Here is a 25731-nt window from a genome sequence, read left to right on the forward strand (position 1 = left end):
CATAGCCATGCCCCTACAGTAGATGGCAGCCTGTCTGATTATTAATGAGAGTGGCACTACAGCACATGGCCCTACTAACTGGTCTAATGGCATTACTCTTTGCTTAGTCGCTTGAGATTTATCTTTGACCTTAGATCTCGAGGAGAATGTAGATTGACTTGTAAAGATGCTAGTACAGAATGGTGTATACTATTAAGTTCAAGTTAATTCTCCCACGCATCATGTTTTCGCAAACAGCAATATATTGGAGACAAACTAAGACACTTTGAGTTAGTATTGTTAAATGAGAGTGAAGCTTTTATTGGGTTGGTGAGATGTCAGTTATTTTATTTGAATTTCTTACCGTCTCAAACAAAGGATTTGTATGATTGTGTTCTCTCTTACACGCACACACAAACACCCACACACACACATTCCCGGTCGCACATGCTTGCTTGTACACATGTTACCAAGCAGAAAAACACACATGCTTGCTGACAAACACGCCAGGACACTCAAAACACACTCTCTCTCACACACACACATACACTCCTTTATACATGAGAGCACATATAGAGCACGAGAGAAAATTGTACAGTAATTTCACACAATAGAGTTCAGTACATTTCATTATCCCTTGGAAGCTTGAGGGAAGCCAGTTGTTAAGGCTTCCATTTCACTATGGCCGTCCAAAGAAAACATGTGTCCCATCTGTTTCTGTATGTGAGAGTCTGCTGAGTGGAAAGACAATTTTATTTTTCACCAGTCCATAGAATTCCATTCCGCCTGAAAACAACGACAGTAACAGCAACAAAACCAAACTTGCAGGACATTTTCTGCAATGAATTCACAGATTGTCATCATAAATGCTGGAATGTCTGACTACTACCTACTTTGAGTATGTATTTAGAGCGTCATAAAAGTCAGTCTGTGTTGTTGACCGCAGTTTCATTTCTTAATCTTCTCTAAAAAAAAAAAAGTACAAGTTTATTCATTTTAAATTCTACACACTAGTTATAAGTTAAGTTAAACCCTGTGAAAATATTGAGATTCTTGTTAAAGGCACAATATTCAGCCATGAGGAGAGAGCACACTGCTACTTATTGTGTCCTGTAGAAGCCTATCTGGTTTAGCTTTTTTTGGTAAGCCCTGATAACACAAGCAGTTCAGATGTCTACTTGGAATCCACCCGCTATTATAATAATAAAGTAGTTACATGAAAGTAGTCATTGGCCATTTTGATTGCTAAGCAAAGCAATAGTCCTGGGCAAAACCATTTTAGCCATGGAAAAGTACTCTGATACATTTGTAGAGGGAAACGCTACCATTGTTTATTCAGAAAAAAAATGTTATTTTAGTTCCAAATGTGAGAAAAATGTCATCTTCTGAGGACTGTAGAAATGGACTAGCCAGATTTTGATGTGGCGTGGCCAGCCAAACAGAGAACACTGCAGGATGTTATCAGTGTGTAAATGAAAGTTAGGATCACATAGAATGCTGCGTTGCCAGTTTAGCTTTTTTCCCCATCATCCAAATTGTGAGGTTACCAATTATGTAATGAGTCCAACCTACGCTAATTTAATTTAAACCACACAACCTACTTATATAAGCTTACTAAATGCACCTATTATGGCACTAATTGCTGCCCTTTAATGCTACAAAATTACACCTTTACAACTAGGCTATAGCTACTTCTCCTATTTGTTTTGTTGAACTAATATAGTAGACATTCTAGCACAGCTTTTTCTACAATCGCAATGAAACCAGCAATGAAACAAGTAGGAATTACAGGGAATTGTTCAGGTTCATACAAGTATTCATCAGTCTTGAGTAGTATAACAGAGGAGTCAAGAAATCCATTGAAATCCAAACAACTCTAGACCATCGCGCCTGTTTTTTTTATGCACTAAAGCAATGAGGTCAATTGATTTCCATGCCAAATCTTCTAGGTGTAGAACACCTATTGCTATTCTATGCCAGTTTTTTTAAATGCTGGAACAGTTTTCACAGGGGTCAAGGTGTTTATGAGTGGAATTTAGTATAATGCTAATGTTAACGTTAGTAAATCTACTTCAAGTGTTTGCCATTTAACAAATAACTTTTTGAATAGCTGAGCTGCACTTTAGAATACTATACTTTGTGCAAATATGCTATACAGTACTGTGTATTTGAAAAGATGTTGTCTTGGCTGCAATTGGCTCAACCATCTACAGCATGTATTATCAGGGCTTGCGTGTTTTGATGTGGTTTCGAAAGCGTGGTGACATCATAAGTCATTCTTTACCTGATTTCTTTTAAAGAAAATTACATTTTACATGCTCACAGACGCTGTGAGAATAGATACAAATTTCGTTTTTTGAGATTAGTCTATTTCCAATTCACTTCTGTCCTGTACTTACGCTAAATGCAATGCTTGTTGTTCAAAAGCACACAGTAGAATGATTATAATACAGGTAGTAGGCTCAACTATGGAGGCTTTGCTAAGCTTTTTATACAAATGAAAGAAAACAGGCTTTGTTTTACAGTGCAAAAAGCTGGTAAGTGCACATGCACCTAGCATAAACCAACAAAATCATGTCACACATTAAGAACATGCAAGGTAGCATGTTCTTCAACTCGCTGAATACCGCCTTAGTCACAAGGTGGGGACTCAACACAATGAGAACTGCCTTAATCATGGTATGGAGAGTTAATACTTCATTGAGGATGAACTTAGTCATAGCATGTTGTTAAACCAAATGAGGACTACCTTATTCACAGAGATGGAGTTCAACCAAACAAGGACTTCCTAAACCACAGGATGAAGTTTAAATAAGCCAGGATTTACTTCAATCACAAGATAGGGTTTAACCAAGAGAAAATTGTCTTTGTTATTACCCACAGTTTTTGCACTGGGCTTTTTTTCTCTTTAGAAGCAAATAAAAGTTGTGTTACAGTCCGCATGCAGAGAATGAGAGGAAATAAGTTGAGAACAGGATTTCCAATAAATAAAATTCAGTTGCAGCCTAAGAGTAACAATGAAGTCACCAAAGTCTATTTTTGGCACAAAGTTCAGACTTACAAATGCAGGCTTCACCGAGTCTTTAATTCTGTACTAATTTTCACTATTTCTATTTTTTTACGGATGAATACAGCAAAAAGGTGAGAGAATTTATTAAATAAAATTTATATTTTTTATATATATATATATATTTATATAATATATTAAAATGTATTTACATTGAAAAGACATCCGCTTCGCATCGCATTCCTCAAACAGAAGTCATATAAATGGGGCTGAATTTAACGCCCCTCTCTTTTACCCTCGCTGTACAAGAACCTAGCTAGCTAAACAAACCTCTAGTGAGAATAGCCATGTCCCTTAGTGGACGTAGTACATCCAGTAGACCAGGTTGAAGAAGGTAAAGGCGATGGGGAAGATGACGCGGGACCACTTGTCTATGGCGTTGACATCCGTCAGGTCTGGGATCTTGACTTTGAGCTGCGACGCCCTCCTCCTCAAACGACTCTTCTTGTGGCCGACAGGCCGGTCGAGGGCCGGTCGACCATACAGGTCTCGGCTGGCCATGGGCTTGCGGTACTGTATGCTGGCGCTGTCGTAGGAGAACATGGTGGCCCGCGGGTCGTTGAGAGCCCCTATCATCTCGGCCCCGGTCATCCCGGCCATGCCACCCATCCCACCCATCTCGTTACGGATCTCCAGATTGGTCAGGAGGATGTTGCCATGGGCGTCCACCTGGGGAGGGAGATGGGAACAGGAAGAGAGGCCACAATATATTACAGAACACAACAGACCATGAGCTTTGAGCGTTTGAAGGTTGGAAAACGTTTAAGCTCATAATGCCAATTCTAATCTCTTTCGTCGATTTTAATATGCCAGAGACGCGAGATTACTCCCAATCCCTACCTGCACTTTGTTACTCTCCAGACGGCTCTTGTTTTCATTATTGGTTTTAGCTGCTTTCTCCGCCACCTTTTTCTGTAAGTGAGGCCCCCGACCGAAGAAGATGTAGTTAACAAACGCGTACTCCAGCAGGGCCAGGAAGACAAACACGAAGCAGCCCATCAGGTAGATGTCTATAGCCTTGACATAGGGGATTTTAGGTAAAGTCTCTCTCAAGTGGGTGTTGATGGTGGTCATGGTCAGCACAGTGGTTATACCTGGTGGAGGAAGGGAAATGAAGGAAAGGCTCAGGGTCAGGGTTAGTTTAGGGTTCAGATGAGGGCACTTCAACTCCTATACATGGTGTGGAGGCTTTTGTCTTTCAAGACACATGCCCTAAGTAATGGGAGACTTCAGAGTACCACCATATACAGTGCATTCGGAAAGTATTCAGACCCCTTGACTTTTCCCACATTTTGTTACATTACAGCCTTATTCTAAAATTGATTCAATAGTTTTTTCCCCTCATCCATCTACACACAATAACCCATAATGACAAAGCAAAAATAATTTTTTGCAAATGTATTAAAAATAAAAACCGGAAATATCACATTTACATAAGTATTCAGACAGGCCCTTTACTCAGTACTTTGAAGCACCTTTGGCAGCGATTACAGCTTCGACTCTTCTTGGATATGATGCTACAAGCTTGGAACACCTGTATTTGGGGAGTTTTTCCCATTCTTCTCTGCGATTTTAAAAATATTAAAATAAAATGTAACCTTTTTAACTAGGCAAGTCAGTTAAGGATTTACAATGATGGCCTACCGGGAACCGTGGGTTAACTGCCTTGTTCAGGAGCAGAACGACAGATTTAAGAATGGCAGATCTTCTCAAGCTCTGTCAGGTTGAATTGCTGCACAGCCATTTTCAGGTCTCTCTAGAAATGTTCGATCGGGTTCAAGTGCGAGCTCTGGCTGGGCCACTCAAGGACATTCAGAGACTTGTCCCGAAGCCACTCCTGCGTTGTCTTGGCTATGTGCTTAGGGTCATTGTCCTGTTGGAAGGTGAACCTTCACCCCAGTCTAAGGTCCTGAACACTCTGGAGCAGGTTTTAATCAAGGATCTCTCTGTACTTTTCTCCGTTCACCTTTCCTTCATTCCTGACTAGTCTCCCAGTCCCTGCAGCTGAAAAACATCCCCACAGCATGATGCTGCCACCACCATGCTTCACCGTTGGGATGGTGCCAGGTTTCCTCCAGACGTGACGCTTGGCATTCAGGCCAAAGAGTACAATCTTGGTTTCATTAGACCAGAGAACCTTGTTTCTCATGGTCTGAGAGTCGAGGTGCTTTTTGGTAAACTCCAAGCGGGCTGTCATGTGCCTTTTACTGAGGAGTGGCTTCAGTCTGGCCACTCTACCATACATGCCTGATTGGCGGAGTGCTGCAGAGATGGTTGACCTTCTGGAAGGTTCACCCATTTCCACAGAGGATCTCTGGAGCTCTGTCAGAGTGACCATTGGGTTCTTGGTCACCTCCCTGACCAAGGCCATTCTCCCCCTATTGCTCAGTTTGGCTGGGAGGTCAGCTCTTGGAAGAGTCTTGGTGGTTCCAAACTTCTTCCATTTATGAATGATGGAGGCCACTTGGCTTGGTTTTTGCTCAGACATGCACCGTCAACTGTGGGACCTTATACAGACAGATGTGTGCCTTTCTAAATCATGTCCAATCAATTTAATTTACCACAGGTGGACTCCAATCAAGTTGTAGAAACATCTCAAGGATAATCAATGGAAAGAGAATGCACCTGAGCTCAATTTCAAGTATCATAGCGAAGGGTCTGAATATGTATGTAAATAAGGTATCTGCCGAATAACCTGTTTTTGCCTTGTCATTATGGGTTATTGGGTGTATATTGATGAGGAAAAAAAGATGTGTATCCATTTTTGAATAAGGCTGTAATGTAACAAAATGTGGAAAAAGTAAAGGGGCCGGAATACTTTCCGAATGTACTGGGGGAAAGGATGTGGAAATGCCCCCTGCATGACTTGAAGATCCCTTCACCCCAATAACGCAACCCAGTCCAAAGCTGCATTTTAAATGCATTGACTTCTGGATGGGGTACAAGCTCAGAATGCTAATAAACCACTCATATTATTGGCTTTGTATTAAACCAAATTGTGTGAATAAGGGGAAAATTATGAACTGTTTGGATCTGAAGGTGGTTCATACCATTATGTTGCCTACGTTGACCTGATACATACCTTATAAAATTTACCTGTGAAAATGTCAGATGACTGTGGCCATCAGTGCCCGTCACATGCATGACACCTCTGAGGTCCAGGTGAAAACACTGGACAAGCATAGATCCAGAACATCAGAGCAGTGTCATATTCTATTCTAGTGCGACAGTCCTCAGAAGAGCAATACACAGGTAGATAGTGCCTTGGTGTGAAGTTGTCGCTCAGCCACAACGTTACATTCACTGTGACACAGAGACTCTTGAGAGCCCGAGTTGACAAGAACAAGCTGACCTAACTCAACATGGCTCAGTACACAGGCATTCCAATCCCTCATACACTTCACCTCATATCAGTCAACTGTTCACGTCATACAAACAGATGGATGCAAAATAGTGCCCTGTATTAGCTAATTGTACTGGGATCACAAGATTCAAGATCACACTTCGCGTGGGATTTTTGTCGTTGTACAATGGTCTACACAAAATTGTTACATTAAAATAACATGAGTTTCATGTCATTATCAGTATATAAGACTTAGGTTTGTAATACTTTAGTATACAAAACCTTGTACACCAATGTAGGCTACATGTATGAACTGTATAAAATGATGTACAGTATATTACTCACTTAGGCGTGAGACTCATAAAGGAAGAGACACGCTCCTGTAATATTCAGCCATGCATAATCAGTTCCACATTAGATACAGCGCCGTGAAAAAGTATTTGCCCCCTTTCTGATTTTCTCTACTTTTGCATATTTTTGATTCTGAATGTTATGAGATCTCCAACCAAAACCTAACATTAGATAAAGGGAACCTGAGTTTACAAAAAAAAAAAAATGTATACTTATGTAATTAACAAAGTTATGCAACACCCAATTCCCTTGTGTGAAAAAGTAACTGTCCCCTAACAATAACTGGTTGTGCCACCTTTAGCTGCAATGACTGCAACCAAATGCTTTCTGTAGTTGTTGATCAGTCTCTCACATCGCTGCAGAGGAATTTTGGCCCACTCTTGCATACAAAACTGCTTTAACTCAGCGACATTTGTGGGTTTTTATGCATGAACTGCTGGTTTCAAGCATCTTAATTGGGATTAGGTCTGGACTTTGAACAGGCCATTCCAAAACTTTGTTTTGTAGCTTTTTAACCATTTTCATGTAGACTTTTGTGTGTTTTGGATCATTGTCTTGCTCCATGACCCAGCTACGCTTCTGTTTCAGCTCACAGACAGATGGCCTGACATTCTCCTGTATAATTCTCTGATACAGAGCAGAATTCATGGTTCCTTCTATTAAGGCAAGTCATCCAGGTCCTGAGGCAGCAAAGCATCCCAAACTATCACACTACCACCACCACCATGCTTGACCGTTGATATGAGGTTCTTACTGTGGAATGCAGTGTTTGGTTTTTGCCAGATATAACGAGACCCATCTCGCCCAAAAAGTTGACTGAAGTTAGCCAAAAAGCACCTGGAAGCACCTGAATGATCATCAAGACTCTTGGAAAAAAGTTTATATGGACAGATGAGTAAAAAGTATAACTTTTTGGACAACATGGGTCCCATTATGCCTGGCAAAAACCAAACACTGCATTACACAGTAAGAACCATATACCAACGGTCAAGCATGGTGGCGATAGTGTGATAGTTTTGGTTCATGCTTGAAAACCCACTGAGTTAAAATAGTTACACATGGAAGAGTGGGACAAAATTCCTCCACAGCGATGTGAGAGACTGATCAACAACTACAGGAAGTCTTTGGTTGTAGTCATTGCAGCTAAAGGTGACAAACCCAGTTATTGAGTGTAAGGGGGGAATTACTTTTTCACATAGGGACATTAGGTGTTGCATAACGTTTGTTTATGATAAAAAATTAAATAAGTATGTAATTGTTGTGTTATTTGTTCACTCAGGTTCCATTGATCTAATATTAGGTTTTGGTTGAAGATCTAATAACATTCAGTATCAAAAATATGCAAAAGTAGAGAACATTTTAAATACTTTTTCACAGCACTTTAATTCGTAGACAAGATTCGACATTTTTGTAGTACCAGACAAAAGTTTGGACACACCTACTCATTCAAGGGTTTTTCTTTCAAAGCTGTAATCAAGACAGGGTGGCTACTTTGAAGAATCTCAAATATAAAATATATTTTGATATGTTTAACACTTTTTTGGTTACTACATGACTCCATATGTGTTATTTCATAGTTTTGATGTCTTCACTATTATTCTACAATGTAGAAAATAGTTCAAATAAAGAAACCCTTGTAAAGCACACCCCCAAGCGTGCCATCATCTTGATTAACAGTAAGCCTGCCAGACTGCACATTATAAACAGCAGTCATTAAAGGTGACCGAAGAGTGTGAAATACTTGGAAAATGTGACCACATTTCAGGCATTTGACCATTCAAAGCATATGCAGTATCTGTATATGCCGTGTGTGTTTTCTTTAAACTCAGTAGCCTGTATTAGTGGATACGTCCCAATCAGAAAAAAATTTAACACAACTGGAGCCACAATTTTTGTACCAGGAACAAGGACCGGAAGCAGCGTTATGGTATTTAGCCAAAGAGTACAGGAGCAGTAGTCGCTCTAGCTAGCTTAATAACTGTGGCGTTAAATATTTACACTTTTACAGTTAGTTAGTTAGCAACTGTTTCTTCACTAGCTACAGTAACGCTCCCTCATAATGCCTCCCAAAATGTTGTTTACTGATTCTCTAGTTCTCTGCTTGTTCCAGAGAAGGTCTGATGAGTTTGCTTTTGTACATTTCAGCTCTCACCTTAAACTCAGGTCATATCCCTGATGCACACCAATGAGTCAGTAGCTAGTCAGGGGTGTTTTTTGTAAGGGTACAAACTGCCTCAGGGGTAGGACAACCATGAATGTGAGGCCACAAGGACACACTCTGCTGAGGGGTGTGTGTGTTTGTGTGCACACTCAGGGATGACTGTGAGAATTTCAGGATTAATCTCTGACCTCCATGTTTTGGGTGTAAGGAAACTCATATCCCCATGGGTCGGTGGATGGGGTAAAATAATCACTGTGTTTTAGAGGATGAATACTGTACCTTTGGGGCTGTGTGTGTCATTCAGACTGTGATACATCTTCAGACTGTGATGCATACCGCCTTGGGGGCAGTGTGTAAGTAGAAGTTCTGCCTAGGGGGCAGTGTGTTAGTGTACACTCTGCCTAAGGGGGCTGTGTGTGTGTAAGTATACACTCTACGCTACCTACCTAAGTGGCTATGTGCAAAGGTACACTCTAACGAGAGGGGTGTGTGCTATATGCCCATAGGGAGCAGTGTGCAAGTATACACTGCCTTGGGTCCTGCGTGGAGACATTCTATGCTCTGCTGTGTATAGGGGCGCCTTCTGCCTGCCTGGGAGGCAGTACAACACAAGCCTACAAAGACAACGACCTAACCCCCCCCCCCCCCGGACAGCCCATAGAATAACCCTAAGACAAAGACCTAAACCCCCAACATGGACAACTCATAGAATAACCCAAAGACACCGACCTAAACCCCCCACATGGACAACTCATAGAATAACCCAACGACAACGACCTAAACAACCCCCACATGGACAACCCATAGAATAACCCAACGACAACGACCTAAACAACCCCCACATGGACAACCCATAGAATAACCCAAAGACAACGACCTAAACAACCCCCACATGGACAACCCATAGAATAACCCAAAGACACCGACCTAAACCCCCCACATGGACAACCCATAGAATAACCCAAAGACACCGACCTACAGCCCCCCACATGGACAACCCATAGAATAACCCAAAGACACCGACCTACAGCCCCCCACATGGACAACCCAAAGACACCGACCTACAGCCCCCCACATGGACAACCCATAGAATAACCCAAAGACACCGACCTACAGCCCCCCACATGGACAACCCATAGAATAACCCAAGGACACCGACCTACAGCCTCCCACATGGACAACCCATAGAATAACCCAAAGACACCGACCTAAAGCCCCCCACATGGACAACCCATAGAATAACCCAAAGACACCGACCTAAAGCGACTCTGGCCGCAGACGCGTCATAGTTGATCCAGAAGGAGACCCAGGATAGGATGGTGATCAGGGTGGAGGGCATGTAGGTCTGTAGGATGAAGTAGCCAATGTTCCTCTTCAGCTTAAAACTCAGAGAGAGCCTCGGGTAGGAGCCTGGGAGACCAAACACAGTTTTCACGTCGGAGTAGGATAAAGTTTCCCCCTAGACGCTGAACTAAGGTCAGTTTAGCATTTAGGGGTAAGATTATCCTATCTTTGTGCCTGAGAGAACTTCTACCCGGTGCTTATGTGGCAGTTACATTCTGCCACATTCTCTAATGTTAGACACTCTTAAGTGGAACATCAGAAACTTTAATTAATAATAGACTAGGGTAAGGGTTAGTAATCAGATTGTTACCTGTAGCAAACACTGCTTTTGTGGATTGGATGTGGTAGTCTATAATAGAGAATTGGGGAAGTTCGATGTTCTCCACCCCAGTCACTGAATTATCACCTTTCCAGTAGAACTCGATGTCATCAGTGGTGTACCCATCTGTGAGAGGGAGAGACTGTTACATCATCTAAAATGGACAGACAGAAGGCTACCTACCGTATGTCACGGGTGGTGTACCCACCTGAGAATCTGACAGAATGGAACGCCATTCAACATAGACAGACAGGCAGAAAGCTGCAGTGTCATTGAGAGTGTACTTGTCTGAAGCGCTGGGTCAAGTCTTTTTCTAACACTTCTCTTTGCCTGGTATTAGATGGAACAGGAATGAAACAGTCAGTTATTGGCCTTTCAGTAATTAGGCAAACTTAATTGGACTGCGTTGGCTTTTTCTCCCCTCAGACTCCTCCGCTTATCTAAAGGGAACCGCAGGATTTCAGGGAATTAGCTGCTTCTCCTTACTGTCTGTACTCAGTGGTTTTGTCTTTCTTTCCCATTCCCCATTTAATGTATGCGTGAGAGGGTCTTGGGTTATCAGATCACCCCTGAAGCCATAAGGGTATAGGAGAATGACATGTAAAGAAATGTGTAGACCAATATGGAGATAGTTTTTTTTAATGAGACTGCGAAGAATAAAACAGCAGAACTGGATGTTTTCCCATGTATCAGTGTCCACAGCTAGAAACTGGACCAGATTGTCCACAGCTAGAAACTGGACCAGATTGTCCACAGCTAGAAACTGGACCAGATTGTCCACAGCTAGAAACTGGACCAGATTGTCCACAGCTAGAAACTGGACCAGATTGTCCACAGCTAGAAACTGGACCAGATTGTCCACAGCTAGAAACTGGACCAGATTGTCCACAGCTAGAAACTGGACCAGATTGTCCACAGCTAGAAACTGGACCAGATTGTCCACAGCTAGAAACTGGACCAGATTGTCCACAGCTAGAAACTGGACCAGATTGTCCACTGCTAGAAACTGGACCAGATTGTCCACTGCTAGAAACTGGACCAGATTGAGCTAGAAACTGGACCAGATTGTCCACAGCTAGAAAAAGATTGTGGAAACTGGACCAGATTGTCCACCTGGACCAGAGAAACTGGACCAGATTGTCCACAGCTAGAAACTGGACCAGATTACCCACAGCTAGAAAATGGACCAGATTACCCACAGCTAGAAAATGGACCAGATTACCCACAGCTAGAAAATGGACCAGATTACCCACAGCTAGAAAATGGACCAGATTGTCCACTGCTAGAAACTGGACCAGATTACCCACAGCTAGAAACTGCAAAGTGCAAAGGTTGGACCCGATATTTCCCATTAGGGTATAAAATGAAATAAATTAGAACAATTTAAATGAAGATAATAACTTTAAGGCCTGGCTTCATCAGTGCTAGCAGCGTTGGTGCATCGAAGAGTAGTAAAACCGTAGTCTTTATTGTTGCTTAAAAATTATTATTACGCTAGGTAATTGTGTCATAATTAAGACAGATGACATGATAGAGGGTTTGAGTAAAGTGTTTCCAAAAGTATTAAATATATCAACCCGGTCAATTCATTAATCTAGCAGCTCCACAAGATCTTATAGTGATTTCCAGAACCTTGTCACAATACCCAAAGCCAAGCGTCCACGTCTGTGCAGATTGATTTAACTATGCATGCAGGTACCATCTATTATTTAAATGGCACTCTGGCCAAGTTTGATTTAACAAGAAACGACCAGTTTGCATTAGTTGGCGTAAAGTGCTGTAGTTTTTTTCCTGCTTAATGTACGTTATGTCCTCGATGGGAGAGATATTTTGCTACGGTTTGGAATAGATTAATCCCTTACCTGAGGCACATAGACCTGTGTAACAGAAGAATGTGTGAAAATGAATGGACTGAGAGAAAGTCATCATGAGATGTGTAGATTAAGTGAAACAGAAAGTAATTGTAAAATGTAGCTTGGGCCAGTTTCAGTAACCTAGATTATGCCTATTCCTGGACTAAAAAGCATGCTCAATAGGAAATCTCCATTGAAAGTGTGTTTCACTACATGAATAGCCTCGATCTGGTCTGGAAACTGTCCCTTAGGGTTTATTCAATAGCACCCATAGAGTCACATAGACCTCAGATCTGTGTGTAGGGACAAGCTTTCGTAAACATGCCCAGTATTGATAAATGGCACAAGTGAAGCTGAGATAAGTCTCTACAGTGATGTCACACACACACACTGGCACTCACAGCTCTCGATCTCCAGGGTGCAGTTCTGCTCGTCCAGAGGGTATCTACGCAAATCCATCATGCAAGCTGCCGTAGTGGTGATCCTGAGAGGGGGGCGGGAGCAATAACGAGAGAGAGAGAGGGGGAGTAGGAATGTAGAGAGAGAGAGAAGTAGAGGGGTGGGGGGGGAAGGTAGACATTCTATAATTTTCTTGTATCTAGCACAGAAATGTGAAATATACCCCCACATCCCATTGGACTAATGTCTCACAAACCCGTACCATGATGTACGTCCTTACAAGTGCAGAGCATACAGTATAAAATCTGTGTGAACACACATACTGTATATCATACACAAGGAGTACAGAGAAACAAGAGAAAATATAAGACCTACTTAAAATGTCGTTTTTTTGGGGTGTGTGTTACATTCCATAACATTTTATATAAACACTTTTAGGTGCACAGTGAAAAAGGTTGACCTAATAATGGAGAGAAATGAAAAACGCATCCTTCTCGCACACAATGACTCAGGAAGCACACACAGTACATACTCAGCATTCTATTGCACAAATCCCTCCTTGGTTTCACTGGAAATTGAACTCTCCGTTTCTCACCCATAATTGCCTTCATACTGCTTAAGTCATGACTGTGCCCTCCCTCTTTGAAATGCTCCATGTTCCATCTTAATTAGCACTATGATTAATTAAGAATGAACACAAAAAATCCAGGCAATCGGTGGACTTTCAAATCCGTGACTTATTCGCTTTGAGGTCTCATTTGAAGGAGCACACTTCAATTTGACTATTTTGGATTGAATTTGTGCTACACTGCTTTCATTCTTTTAGTATTGATTCAACCCAAAATGTTCAGAAACAGTGAGATTGCTGTGCTTATGTACTCATTGTGTTAATTCGGTCTCTGACAGAAAAGGGTCAAGGTTGTGGCCACATGCAGCCATGTTATTACAGGCTGCTTGCCGAGGGGTTGGCTGGTCCTTGGAAGGGAAAGGGTCAGAGTTACATCTGTTGTTGTGTTCTCTCTGCTCAGAAACTAAATACGATAAGAATAGGATGTCGTTTTAATATTGATTTGAATGTAGACCGCCTATGCTGAGTAAAGGATTCAACTTAAAGCATAGTGTGGAGGAGTCACTGTTCATAGCTAATCAAAATCATTGCGCTCTCTGAAGCTTGGCTGGTACATAAAATCCACAAATTCAGACAAACAAAAAGGTGTAAATGGGTCCTCACTCAAAAAGATGTTGCATAAATTACATAAGCTGTTCAGAGAATAAGTGCATCTAACATGTTTGCACATTGGTTTATCATTGTGAACAGGGAACCATTACTGTAAAGTATGTGTCCCTTTTCCACTGCATAATCCGTGTAAAATGAGAGGAGAGGAGACGCGCGCACACACACACACACACACACACACACACACACACACACACACACACACACACACACACACACACACACACACACACACACACACACACACACACACACACACACACACACACACACACACACACAGTGAGACTGCCAGGATGTGAGTCATAGCCAGCAATGCATTCACCTAACCCAACCTGAGCCCTCTAGCTGTTTGAGACATTTCCAGGGATCCTCTGCAGTTTCCCCATTTATTCTCCAGCTTCTCCTGCCGCAAAATATCATGCATCGATGAGCACCTAAAACTCACTCAAGCTGCCACTCGTTTGTTTTGGGTGACGAAACCATCGCCAAAACATAAAAAGCATAGTAGTACATGCTAAATTTGAAATCCATCCCAATGCCCATACCTATGCACCTACAGTACGTTGATCTGAAAGCATTGGATAGTTATCTCCAATATTGCCTATCAGAAGTCAAGGCTGATCTATAACAATACTGTTTAGTATACCAATCCAATCCTTTCAGATCCAGATGTAGTCCCAAGGGGCTAGGGATGGATTTGGAATGTAGCAATACAACCACCCATGTAAAGGGCATTCTAAAAGTCCAGTGGTGGTCATCTGTGCATTAGTCCTGGTCTTCGTCCAATCCGAGAGCCCTGCCTTGTAAAAATGAATCTCACTGGCCCATAGCCATTCTCCTCACTGAGTGATAGCGAGTGTCCAGTGAGACCAATATCTGTCAATTTCAGCCGCAACGATGTTGAGAACTGAGAAGCCCTGGGCATGAATATTCAGCATTTCATCAAACATTTCTGCAGCTGAATATTCTTTGGCTGTCGACCATGTCTCAAACCCACCAGATGCATTAGGGTGGTCTGGATGAATTATAAAGCAGCTGCAGAGATGGGGTAAAAATAGAGCATCAGCTCCTCCATACCGTAGGGGTGTCAGTAAGGGTTTACCCTACTTTACAGCAGGGAGCCCGGAGCACTATGCCCACTCCCAATCTATTACCCCAGTGTGTAACATCCCCTCCCCATCAGATCAATGCCGATCAGGAAAAGAGGTGGGCTTTGCATCCGTGATGGTAATAAGCGTCATGTTACGTGATAGATGTTACGGGTGTGACTGACTGCAGCATTAGTATTGGTTTGTGTTTTCTGAGATGGCGAATGCAGTTGGTGAGAGTATTGCATTGTTCATGTGAGAGGAATCTTATCTACTGGGATGACTGATATTGGAGAAGTGATGCTTTGAAAATGTCTGCAGTTATACTAGTATAGTGGTTATAAGATTGTAATTTCATTTATCCAGGATATTCCACTCAGTAACGATTGATATTGTTTTCCAGGGGAAGAGGAAGGTAAAACATGCTCAACTCTATTGTCTTGCTTTAAAAATACAACAAACTGTAAAAGGGTGCTAGCTAGAAAGATGTTGTTCTGTTAAATAATCTAACATTTTACTGCAATTAAAGCTTTTTGTTATGACTGCTATACTTCATAAAATGTTAATCACACAGACACTCTCTTTTCCTTCACATGCTGAAGCACCGGGAGTCGAGGTGGCAGTGCTGCCTAAAAATGAGTAATTACAGCAATGAGTGTTATGCTAGATTTGATTAAAAGTTGAATTAAAAACATGTTGCCATATTCAATCAATCTTCATTGAGCATAACTAATAGGCCTACTGTTTGTTAGCGTGTGCAGTGACCATTCCGACTGGCCATATGCGTATTGATGGATACATTAAAACGTGAAGGTAGCGTGGCAGCAGACGTGTACTCTACAGTAAGTGGTGAGGTCATTCCAGGCAGCCTAAATATAGCCGGCTCACTGTAGGCAGCAGGCAGAAGCACACTGGCTGAATAATTGTGTGGTCTGCGGGGAATAATAATTCTGCAGCATTCGAGTGTGAAGACGTCTCCCTGCTCAACGTGAAACTGGGAGAATTGTGTGTGAGGAGCGAAGCAGATGAAAGTCAAAAGTTGTCACAATGACATGCAAGTTATTTCGGCGTGCTCTCGCGAGGGAGGCAGGGAGAGAAGACGAGAGGAAGACTGAACGACAGAGTAGTATTCAGATTATACACAGACAGACACTCACTCACAATGGGCCCAGACATCAGAGATAGACATCAGAGCAGGGGAGACACTGACACTGACAGATAGCCACATGAATGACATGCTTATGGGGCGTAGTAACTGTCTGTTAGTGTAATGTAGAACGACAGGGCTGTGCTTAAGACATGGCCATGGTTCAGGATGTTAGTCAATTAGTAACGCTCGACTGAGTATCAAAACAATTACGTAGTCATGGTTCATAATATCCTAGCTTTGCATGACTACGCGTCAAAGAAAATGACAATCATGGCATAGGATATTTAAGTATAAAGTGCCTTAGGAAATGATAGAGCCATACCAAAGATATATTGTTTATTGTTAACAAACAAAAGTATTGCAGCAGTGGTCAGGGACATGGGTAGAACTGAAACATCATCAATTCCAGTAACTATAAACTGGTACCAACAAGGAACGTACACTACAGTACAGTACCACTGGGTAACTGGATACACTGGGCATCATTTACCTTTCAAGAGACGAGATGGGGACTGGAGATGAGAGACGAGCGGAGCAGGTTTTCCTGGTAGTCCTCCTGGGGAGAGCAGCGTATGGTTGGGGCAGACAGGAGCTGCCAGCGCCAGCAGGGTGACTCACCTGATCCTCCTGAGAGGCATGGCTATTGCTAATGAATCTCTCCGCAGGCCCGTGCCAGCCAGCACCCAGGCCACTGCTGCTCACCCAACAGGCTGACAGCTCAACTCAAACCAAGCTAATAATGATATTTTAATATATTAAATGTGGCTTTCTACAGTAGACTAGCTTGAAATGTCAATTAAAAGGATTTGTTAAAGGTACACTAAGCAATAAGACGTCATCATACACATAGCGGGGCTACTTCCTGCTTACAGACGTCAACAACAACAGAATCCAAATCGGCCAAACTACTAGTATGTGTGCATGCCCACACTGGCAAGAGCCATGGCAATATGTCCTGCTGTGTATGATGATGTCATGTTGCTGAGTCTACCTTTAAATATGCCCTTCAAAGGACTAAGGAAGAGGCTGAAGGTGAGTTGAGTGTTGGCCTATAGACAGTTGGTGTGTGTATTGAATTTCAATTCAGTCAATTCATGGGGTGAATTCGATTTCAATGTGTAAACAAAGCGGTTGCATAAACATTGCTACGACAGGTTTAAATCCAGCCCTAAATGTTACCATGATAATCATGTATATATTGGCACACATGTTCATGCCAATAAGGAGCATGCTGTTCAGCCACCTGGTACACAAAACCAAATCCTTTGGCGTCAACCAAAACAACAAAATGGTGATACATTTGCGTTCACACTGGGCATATCTGATTGAATCAACGTTGTATCCACGCAATAAAAAATAAACCATGTAATGTGATGAAGTTAAATCAACGTGGAAAACTGATTGGAGAATTGTGTATTCACCCAACGTTTAACCTAAATCCAATAACATGGTGACATTTTTGTTGATTTCACGTTGAAATCATGTTGGTTGACAACTTAACCAAATGTAAATCAAAACTAGAAATTGAAATTACGTCTGTGCCCAGTGGGTTTTCACCAAATTATACTACAGTCACTATTTCTATGCACCAAAAATAACCCCTCAGATTTATAATGGGCACAGACAATATCATTTTTTATTTAACAAGGCAAGTCAGTTAAGAACACATTCTTATTTACAATGATGGCCAAGGAACAGCGGGTTAACTGCCTTGTTCAGGGGCAGAACTGCAGATTTTTACCTTGTCAGCTCAGGGATTTGATCTAGCAACCTTTACGGTTACTGGCCCAACACTCTAACCATTAGGCTACCTGCCATCCCGTTTATGTAGCCATAAACCAATACTTAATCAAATCACACATCTAAGACCTTCCACTCCAGCACCACACCAGGTTAGCCACATGCTCGACTCCCTCTTAGCCCTAATTAAACTAACAAGCAACATAGATGTGTACAAAACACTGCAGCGTCTTCACAAAGATATGAACCACACAAGCTGCCTTTTAATCTAGACATTGAGTTCAATCACAACAACTCATACAAATGTAGCTAATGGGATTGATTGCCTGGTTGTCGTTAGCTTCCGCCATGATGTAACCTAGCCCGAGACCTGAAGACAGATGTTAGTGCCAGATGTTAGCTTTCAGAGGTAACGGCTAGATCAGAGACTTAACACTGTCCTCTTTGTGATGGGCGTGTCTCGCTGTCAACACAGGTTTGATTCCAGTCAATGGTCACATTGGTTCCGTGACTTAGATCACACGCCAAGTCTCTTGTCAGCAGCTGAGGTCACTGATGAGCTGATAAGGTTAAAGGGAGATGTATATGAGTCAAATTACTGGGTTTAACTGTGGTGATGTCATTTTGCCTGAATCTTCGAGACAGATGTTATCTCCCAGAACTACCAGCTAGCCTTTAACTCAGCCAGTTAATGAGCTACAGCATGGAGTGACTAACTCTTGCCCTTGAGGTCCTCAGTTTCCACTGGGTTTCCTTTGCTCCCTCACACTTAATTGATAAATTAATGTCAGTGATTGGCTAAAGGAGGATTACTTTAATCCAACCCTGGTGGTCCCGGCAACTGCTGGTTAACGAAAACAAAACACAAATAATGCCTTCCCAGACAAACTATACTTTTTGGCTAGAACAAACATTCAAATGAGCACTAATGACAAAATCCACATCCACTGTCATGATTACAAGATATGCCACCCGACTAAAGTAATAAACATGTATTGGATCTTCCCTACAAACCCTAGAGATCTGCCTCGTAGCTCAAAAAAAGGATATCTAACTACAGAAACTGTCAAGTCATCATTCTCCCCCACCAAAGCGCTGAATCCCTCTGATCTCCACTGCATTATTGACAGTGGCTGCCCTTCAGTTCCCTTCGTTAGCTCGGTGCGGCTCAGCACTGCAGAGGCAAGGAGGGTAGCATGTTTGCCTGACGACTCAAACTGAATTCCTCCGATGCCATCATTGAAGTCGTTTGTGGTGATGTCAAAATGAAGGGTGTTGTACAAAATAAGTAATCAGCGATTAGATCATCTCTAACCAATCAGAGTATCGAAGCCAATAACGATTTTTTAAACAACGCTTTAACCACATGTGTTCTGGCTCTGGCCCAACCCGTCTGTTTCTGGGACCAATCAGATGGTCTAGAATGTACTTCCATTCTAGAAATTGTCGGGGAGGTGCTCAGATCCAGACTCATTGTGGAGAAGAAATTAACACGTGTGGGTGTGGCGTAGCGTTTAGCGGGAGCAAGGAGTTTGGGTAGCCAGACCAGGAGCATGTAGCCTACGAGTCTACACTGTTTCCGTGCTCCGGACTGCAGGGGAGTACGGCTCCATAAATTATTCCCCACCTGGATCTTCCTCTCACACTCCAGAGGCAGATGAGAAAGAGCAATGGCAGTTGTTTGATAAGGCTTTGAGGAATGGATGGTCTCCTTGCCTCTGTGCAGTTTTTTCCAGTACAGTTGCAGCACACACACACCAAGAGATGATGTGCAGGAGCTTCGGTTGCATGCTCTTAAAACCAACCCCCAGTCTGCAAAATTTGAAGGTCGGCTCTCATTATCACTCATAAGCTCACACAAATGCACACAGACACTAAGACGTAGACATGCATGCACGCACACGCACACACACACACAGAGGTTAAATTGGACCGGATCCCGCCAGGTCCGAGACCTGGCACCTACAGTATGTTCCAAATGAGAACCAGGCAGAGCTGTATAACCCAGTACCTTTGGTTATTGGAATTATCTAATGAAAAATTGTTATCCACATTTAACTTTCCACAGCCAAAAACACGAGTAAGCAACAGCAAAATCAGACAAACCCATAGTAGAATAGTTGACCTATTCAATTGTTCAGCCTGTCACATTCTATGCCAGAAGATTATATTCCTCTCGAGGCACATTAAAATTGCGAGAGCCACACAGAGAAATATGCATTTCCAGTCATTGTACAACATTCTTAATGCAGTTGTGGGAAAACACACCTTTGAAAGCAGTTTTAATGCCCACTGTTAAAAGAGAAGGATCACAGAGCTTTCTAGTGTTACCAGGCTACACTTATTTCTCAAGTCCAAGAAATTAGTCAAATTCACCATTTGAGACCCTGAACTTTTAGCAGCGGCATGGTTTATGCGCATTAGTCCTCGCCAATGGCGTTGAATTCATAGGGAAGACAGAGGCTAAATGTAACACGGGTCAAGTATAACAGGTAGGCTTTACATTCACAGTACATGATCCTTAGTTGGCTGAGTGCCAGTGAAATGTTTTTATGACATTCAAGTCATCAATACATCAGTTGCTAACTAGAGTTTGTGTTCTGGCTAATATTTGGGCCCAATTGGGTAAATGCAGATGGAAAACCCCCAGCCTATTTATAGCCACACCTGCCTGATCATACGGACCAATATGTTACTGAGCTCATTTCTGGAAGGGGAAATTATATTTATGATGTCAGCATCTTTCTATTTTGGAGTAGCATGTCCTTTTTAAATAGTAACCAGAACTGACACACCCACACCCACATAGTCTTTTATTGTATGGGAGGTCCTGGGAATCAAACCCACTACCCTGGCATTGCAGTAGCCACGCTCTACCAACTGAGCTACAGAGGAGCCCAAAAACACGTAACGCTGATACGCACACACTCACCTGAGGCCGTAGAGCACAGTTCCGTCTGGATGCAGTCGGATCATTCTGTTCTTCACTGTGACCCCGTGCACAAAGGACTTCTTATCGTTGATGAAGTAGGTGTCAGGGACCCAGAGCGAGTCAGCCACCCTGTTGTCCAGCGTCAGGTTGAGGGGAATCCCTGTGTAGGACAAGCGCTTGTCCCTCCAGGACTGCTGGAAGTACATGGTGATGGTGTAATCCTAGGGGGGTGGAAGAGGAAGAAGGGTTGGGATGGTTAAGCAAACAATAGGAAAGTACATGGTGTATTTTGTTTGTGGGAGGGATTGGCTCTCTGTTCTTGGATGGTTCACTGTGTGCCTATTTGTGTGTGGCACTGTGTCTGGGCCAGGGCCAGAACACACGTGGGTAAACGTCCTTTGTCTGTGTGTTTGAGTGGATGTCTGGTTGGGTTGTCTGTGTGTGTAGCTAAGTGTGTGACTGACTACCTGCATGAGTGTATGAATTAGATCAGTGGTTGCTAACCAGGGGTACTAAGATTGGTGGTACAGGGAGTACTTGAGAAGACTCATGAGACCATAGGCATACTGGTAAAATACACATGAGGGGGTACTTCAGGGGTACTCCGGGAAGAGCAACATTCAGTTGGTTGTACAGTAACAGAAAACGATTGGGGGAGCCACTGACTTACAGTATGACTAAGTGTGTATGTGTGAGTGTGTTACCAATTATTCAGACGGAGTCTCTGCTGTCAGTCTGTGTTGCACTGCAGTCTCCCACACAGTTTGCACCTTCTTTTTAAAAATAACTTGGCACAACCACAGACTCTGCAATAAGACCACGTATTGCTGAGGTGAATGAAGTTGTGTAACGTCAGTTCTTATTAAGCGCAGCAAACAGGCGACTCTCATGCCCGCTCCATTTGGCCCCTCTGCTCCTTGGAGGGGCTGAGCATCTACAGTACTCTACCTCCATCACCTGCCCCACGGTCACACCTGTCACGCCATCCGTCCGGTCCTCAAACTCTCCCCTTTCTCTATACCCCTGCGTCAGCACCCCAAACGTCAATCTAACTTCACTTTGAACTATCACCTGTTTACTCTGTTGTTCTCTCGGTTTACACTTACAGTGCCTATCATAAGTACTCACCCCTCTTGGATTTCTTCACGTTTTAATTGTCACAAGTGGGATTAAAATGTATTTAATTGCAATTTTTTGTCAAATGATCCACACAAAATACTCTGGAAGACAAATTCTAAAACATTTTTTTTATTCATAAAAAATACATCTTGATTAGATACTGTAAGTATGCACCCCCTGAGTCAATACATGTTAAAAACATATTTGGGGTAAATATCTAAGAGCTTTGCACACCTGGATTATGCTATATTTGCCCATTATTAGTTTCAAAATTCTTCAAGCTTGGTCAAGTTGGTTGTTGACAGCCATTTTCAAGTTGGTTGAATCTGTGCATGAAATTCAGTACTCGACAGAGACCTTATAGATAATTGTGTGTGGGGGGTACAGAGATGGGGTATTAATTTGAAAATCATGTTTGTCCAATCGGAGGGCCTGTTGTCCGGACCTCTGGCAGTCTCTATGGGGGTGCCACAGGGTTCAATTCTCAGGCCAACTCTCTTCTCTGTATACATCAATGATGTCGCTCTCGCTGCTGGTGATTCTTTGATCCACCTCTACGCAGACGACACCATTCTGTATACCTCTGGCCCTTCTTTGGACACTGTGTTAACTAACCTCCAGATGAGCTTCAATGCCATACAACTCTCCATCTGTGGCCTCCAACTGCTCTTAAATGCAAGCAAAACTAAATGCATGCTCTTCAACCGATCGCTGCACGCACCTGCCCGCCCGTCCAGCATCACTACTCTGGACGGTTCTGACTTAGAGTATGTGGACAACTACAAATACCTAGGTGTCTGGTTAGACTGTAAACTCTCCTTCCAGACTCAAATTAAACATATCCAATCCAAAATTAAATCTAGTATTGGCTTCCTATTTCGCAAAAAAGCATCTTTCACTCATGCTGCCAAACATACCCTCGTAAAACTGACCATCCTACCGATCCTCGACTTCGGCGATGTCATTTACAAAATAGCCTCCAACACGCCACTCAACAAATTGGATGCAGTCTATCACAGTGCCATCCGTTTTGTCACCAAAGCCCATATACTACCCACCACTGCGACCTGTATGATCTCGTTGGCTGGCCCTCGCTTCATACTCGTCGACAATCCCACTGGCTCCAGGTCATCTACAAGTCTCTGCTAGGTAAAGCCCCGCATTATCTCAGCTCACTGGTCACCATAGCAGCACCCACCCGTGGCACGCGCTTCAGCAGGTATATCTCACTGGTCACCCCCAAAACCAATTCTTCCTTTGGCCGCCTCTCCTTCCAGTTATCCGCTGCCAATGACTGGAACAAACTGCAAAAATCTCTGAAGCTGGAGACTCTTACCTCCCTCACTAGCTTTAAGCACCAGCTGTCAGAGCAGCTCACAGATCACTGCATCTGTACATAGCTCATCTGTAAATAGCCCATCCAATCTACCTCATCCCCATACTGTATTTATTTATTTATCTTGCTCCTTTGCACCCCAGTATCTCAACTTGCACATTCATCTTCTGCACATCCTACCATTCCAGTGTTTAATTGCTATATTGTAATTACTTTGTCACCACGGCCTATTAATTGCCTTGCCTCTCTTATCCTACCTCATTTGCACATGCTGTATATAGATTTGTCTACTGTATTATTGATTGTATGTTTGTTTGTTTATTCCATGTGTAACTCCGTGTTGTTGTATGTGTCGAACTGCTTTGCTTTATCTTGGCCAGGTCGCAGTTGCAAATGAGAACTTGTTCTCAACTAGTCTATCTGGTTAAATAAAGGTGAAATAAATGTTATTTTTAAAAACATTACGGAGAATTTTGTGTAGATCAGTGACCCACCCCCCAAAATTGACATTTTACTGCAGCGAGTTAAATCAGGTTCACACAGAGTGTTTCTTGGTAGTCTTAAACAAATCTACTTTGAAACAAAAGTATACACTTCACACATGTTTTAATTTTTAATTTCACCTTTATTTAACCAGGTAGGTTAGTTAAGAACAAGTTCTCATTTACAACTGCGACCTGGCCAAGATAAAGCAAAGCAGTTCGACACATACAACAACACAGAGTTACACATGGAATAAACAAACATACAGTCAATAATACAGTAGGAAGAAAAGTAAATATACAGTGTGTACAAATGAGGTAAAATAAGGGAGGTAAGGCAATAAAATTGGCCATAGTGGCGAGGTAATTAAGATATAGCAATTAAACACTGGAGTGATAGATGTGCAGACGGTGAATGTGCAAGTGGAGATACTGGGGTACAAAGGAGCTAAATAAAGAAATAAATACAGTATGGGGATGAGGTAGATGGATGGGGTATTTACAGATGGGCTATGTGCAATGATCTGTGAGCTGCTCTGACAGCTGGTGCTTGAAGTTAGTGAGGGAGATAAAGAGTCTCCAGCTTCAGCGATTTTTGCAGTTCGTTCCAGTCATTGGCAGCAGAGAACTGGAAAGAAAGGCGGCCAAAGGAGGAATTGGCTTTGGGGGTGACCAGTGAAATATACCTGCTGGAGAGCGTGCGGGTGGGTGCTTCTATGGTGACCAGGGTAACACATAGCACATAACACCTGCATTGCTTGCTGTTTGGAGTTTTAGGCTGGGTTTCTGGAGCGAGCCGGTCGCATCCGCGCTTCGGTCTCCTTCGGTCTGCAGGTTGTATAACTTTTTCATTACATTTCATTACATTTCATTATAGTACAACGGTCTGATTTGTCTAATCTTAGCAATTTCTTCTTAGCTAGCTACATAGCCGTCGTTGTATCAAAGATAATTGCGTAATTATCGTATTTCGTCGTCCTCCTATCTGCCCAACACGTTCACCGTCTACCTTAGCACTGTAGTAACTATCACACTCAACTGAACGACTTGATTAGTGTAGTGTTAGCTAGCTACATAGTTGTCTTTGCTGTCTTCGTATCCAAGATAATTGTGTAGTTTAGAGTGTGGAGTCTTAGAGTGATAATTGCGTTATTATCGTATTTCGTCGTCCTCCTATCTGCCTAGCAGCTAGCCAGCTAGCATACGTTCACCGGCTACCGTAGCACTGTAGTAACTATCACACTCAACTGAACGACTTGATTAGTGTAGTATTAGCTAGCTACATAGTTGTCTTTGCTGTCTTCGTATCCAAGATAATTGTGTAGTTTAGAGTGTGTAGTCTTAGAGTGATTATCTTAATTTACCGAGGTTAGCTAGCCAGCTATTTTGTCGTCCTTAACGTAGGAGACACTCCTAGCTAGCCAACAGCCAGCCAACGTCTACTGAATAGAACTTTCGCATTCCGGTCGCATTCCGCTTCGCTCCACAGGTAGTATCACATTTTCATTTCATTTCATTACAGTCCCAACGGTGTGATTTGTTTGATCGTAGCTAGCTACATAGCTAGCTACATAGCCGTCTTTGTTTCAAAGATAATTGTGTAGTCTAGAGCGATTTTCTAGGTTAGCTAGCCAGCTATTGTCGTTCTCCTAACGCAACGTAACGTAACCAACACTGCTAGCTAGCCAGCTAGCCCCGAATAGCAGCATTGTAGAAACTTCACACTCAACGGAACGACTTGATTAGGTAGTGTCAACAACGCAGCTAGCCTACCTCAGCAGTACTGTATCATTTTAATCATTTTAGTCAATTAGATTCTTGCTACGTA

General features: G+C 42.6%; 1 protein-coding gene across 1 annotated transcript in view; it reads right to left on the reverse strand.

Annotated features, from left to right (window-relative positions):
• Positions 1 to 224: 224 nt before the first annotated feature.
• The window catches only part of LOC115146113 (gamma-aminobutyric acid receptor subunit beta-1-like), a 54609-nt gene continuing 29102 nt past the window's right edge, over positions 225 to 25731 (reverse strand). Inside the window, exons 4-9 of the mRNA XM_065004188.1 lie at positions 20967 to 21187; positions 12819 to 12901; positions 10556 to 10690; positions 10159 to 10311; positions 3887 to 4140; positions 225 to 3715 (exon numbers count right to left, since the gene is read on the reverse strand). Coding sequence (XP_064860260.1) covers positions 3341 to 3715; positions 3887 to 4140; positions 10159 to 10311; positions 10556 to 10690; positions 12819 to 12901; positions 20967 to 21187 — 1221 coding nt within the window. The 3' untranslated portion in view covers positions 225 to 3340. The remainder of the gene's footprint in view (positions 3716 to 3886; positions 4141 to 10158; positions 10312 to 10555; positions 10691 to 12818; positions 12902 to 20966; positions 21188 to 25731) is intronic.

Source organism: Oncorhynchus nerka, linkage group LG18 (assembly GCF_034236695.1).
Source record: "Oncorhynchus nerka isolate Pitt River linkage group LG18, Oner_Uvic_2.0, whole genome shotgun sequence".
In the NCBI taxonomy this organism is placed as follows: domain Eukaryota; kingdom Metazoa; phylum Chordata; class Actinopteri; order Salmoniformes; family Salmonidae; genus Oncorhynchus; species Oncorhynchus nerka.